Source organism: Sinocyclocheilus anshuiensis, unplaced genomic scaffold (assembly GCF_001515605.1).
Source record: "Sinocyclocheilus anshuiensis isolate Anshui unplaced genomic scaffold, SAMN03320099.WGS_v1.1 scaffold1024, whole genome shotgun sequence".
Taxonomy (NCBI): Eukaryota; Metazoa; Chordata; class Actinopteri; order Cypriniformes; family Cyprinidae; genus Sinocyclocheilus; species Sinocyclocheilus anshuiensis.
This window is the reverse complement of record NW_015552843.1, coordinates 804,104-806,762: the sequence shown is the minus strand read 5'-3', so window position 1 is coordinate 806,762 and position 2,659 is coordinate 804,104. Positions and strand designations below refer to the sequence as shown.

General features: G+C 35.5%; 1 protein-coding gene across 1 annotated transcript; it reads right to left on the bottom strand.

Annotated features, from left to right (window-relative positions):
* Positions 1-435: 435 nt before the first annotated feature.
* On the bottom strand, positions 436-2,659 carry LOC107668048 (tumor necrosis factor receptor superfamily member 14-like). Its single transcript, XM_016459797.1, has 5 exons — positions 2,138-2,659; positions 1,779-1,904; positions 1,512-1,664; positions 930-1,011; positions 436-698 (listed from the first exon to the last, which is right to left on the bottom strand). Exons 1-5 carry the CDS (start codon positions 2,262-2,264, stop codon positions 503-505), a joined length of 684 nt encoding a protein of 227 aa, XP_016315283.1. The 5' UTR covers positions 2,265-2,659; the 3' UTR covers positions 436-502.

Sequence of the window (2,659 nt, the reverse complement as noted above, 5' to 3'; positions counted from 1 at the left end):
TTAATAAAATAACATGAAAACGATATGGACAGTTAAAGGTTTTGGAAAAGTAAAGTTAAAATGATCAAATAACTACTAAATCAGTTTAAACTAAGGGTCAAATGTACACAGCAAAGAAGAAGGTGGTCTAAAGACTATACTTTTGAAATCTGTCACTCATTCACTCATTAGACACAGCTTATGGGAGCACACCATCTGATTGAAATACCTGTGTGTCTACTGAATAACATCTCCTGTTGTGGGTGCACACAAACTCAAAGTAAAAAGGTAAAACATACAGTAATCAAACCACACTGACCAAAACTAGGTCACTGAGTTTGTTCAACTCATTTTGTGGTACTCATTGTAAAAGTTTCAAACCACATATACAGGGTATAGAAAATCTGGCAGAGGCTGAAAATAACCACAATAAGAAGGCATTATAAATTATAAACTATTTATTTACATAAAATGTACAAATTACATACAAATGTAGAAATCCAAGCAAATTTTGGAAATTCCCTTATTCCTGATTTGCTTGATGATAGTGCAGGATATTTTTTTTCTTTACAATAATTACAGTTGAGCCTATAACAAACGCCAGCACACACACTACACACACAGACAGAATCAGTAAATAAAAAGGTTCTCCATTACTACACTCAGCATCAGTCGTCTCTGTTCCTGCCTTGACTGTAGTTTTGCCAAGAGATTCACACCTGTTAGAGAGAGGGGTAGTGATCAAGTTCAACTTTAACTTGCCTTTGTGTTTATAAGAAGCTCTGATACAAATATATCTCTTGTGAAAAAAGGGCTCCAATTAACCCCAAAATCTGTTGATGCAGATTGCAAAACAACAATTAAACAAACTTTACTCTTGGAACCTGTGGAACATCAGTGTTTAAATATCAGATGATAAATATGAAAACTAGTGATGAAACGATAATTACTTTGTATGTAATCTGCAGAGTGTACCATCTGAATAAGAACCAGCAGGACAGTGATCACACACTGTATCACTGAATTCTGTTCCTACAGAAACACAAACAGAAATACAGTTAACATACGCAGTTAATTGAATATCTCTAATTAAATGGTGTGATACTTATAACCTTTGACCTAGGATAGCTCAGTTCTGTTCTAGCTGAAATCACAGCTCTTAAATTAGTGACATTATTGTTTAGTAGCATCTGGCACACATGATGATTTGCCAAATCTGCCTAATCACAATTGAGCAGACTTTGCCAGATGGTTGTGCTGTCAGTCACAAACAAACACTGTGGTAAAAACCTTCTGACCATTGTTTGTGTGTCAGTGTTGAGTATCCAGTATAAAGCTGGAAAGCTTTGGAACAATATGCAAAATTCCATATTTATTTATTATAAATGCAAGCAATGTTATTGTTCTCAGATGTCATCTCAGCCTATCAGTTTGTGTGGATAAAAAAGTTTAGAATTTCAAAGCTGCTTTAAATGAAATTAATTATATTATACCAGACATTAGATAGTTTAGACAGATTACAATAGACTGACCGGTTTGGTTGATGTATTGTTCAGGTGAGCAGGTTGAATGTTTAATCGCCTTTGGACAGTTTGAGAGAAACTCTAAACAGTAATATCCTGGCAGAGGTTCACACACTGTATTTGATATTAATGTACACGCCTTCTTTACTCTCAGCCCATTACCTTTGACAAGAAAGGAAACAAATTAGTCAATTGTAGTCAATTTGACAATGAGAATTCAATAAAAATACATTTGGAAACCACCATGACTTACTAGAAATAAACAGTTGTACTCACTTGGATCACAGAATGAACAAGGCAGACATTCTGTCAGTCCATTAGGAGCATCAGTGTAGGTCATCACAAGGCATAAATCACATGTTGTGCTTGTGTACTCATCACAATGTTTATGAACTCGCTTTCCTAGAAAATAAGTCTGGAGTAAATAATCTGAATAATAAAAGTAATCAGACTTGAGTAGGGCTGGGTAAAAATACAAATGTCCTATGAACAATCAATATATTGATTCTGTTTTGATTCTTGATTGATCTTTTACTTTATGGGGGGGGGGGGGGGGTAGGGGGAAATCATATGACCCCTCTAGGTAACTGACTTCTCCTGCATTGTGGTGATGAGTGAAGGACAATCAGACTTACCTGGATCACACATTGGGCAACACTCTCCATTAACTTCATATTCTGCATTATTGCAAGTTGCCACACAAAGCACAATGTTCATGATGAGGAGAGGTAGAATTGTTGACAGATTATAGAATATACACATATCAGGGAACTAGTGCAGAGGTGATCATTTTGCCTGAGCTGGAGAAGCTGAAAAACAAACTTGTGTTAGATGACTTTCAGAAAAAAAGGAGACAGACAAATTGTGCCAGACCCTAACTACTCCCCAGTGTTTAATTATTAAACATGTCTTCAATATGGTAAATTGTGCTTTTGTCTCAATTACCCACTTGCCTTCTCTTTTAAATCCCTTTTACTAAAATGTATGGGTAATAGAACTAAACACCAACTGTCATGTCTGTTTTAGGTTTTATTCATGTTTCTATTTTCATGTCTTTTTTATTTTTAAATGTATGTTTCCTGTTTCGTGCCATGTGATTCCACATAACTCCTCATGTGTGGTGCTCATGTGAACTTATCATGTGCTTCCTTTGCTTC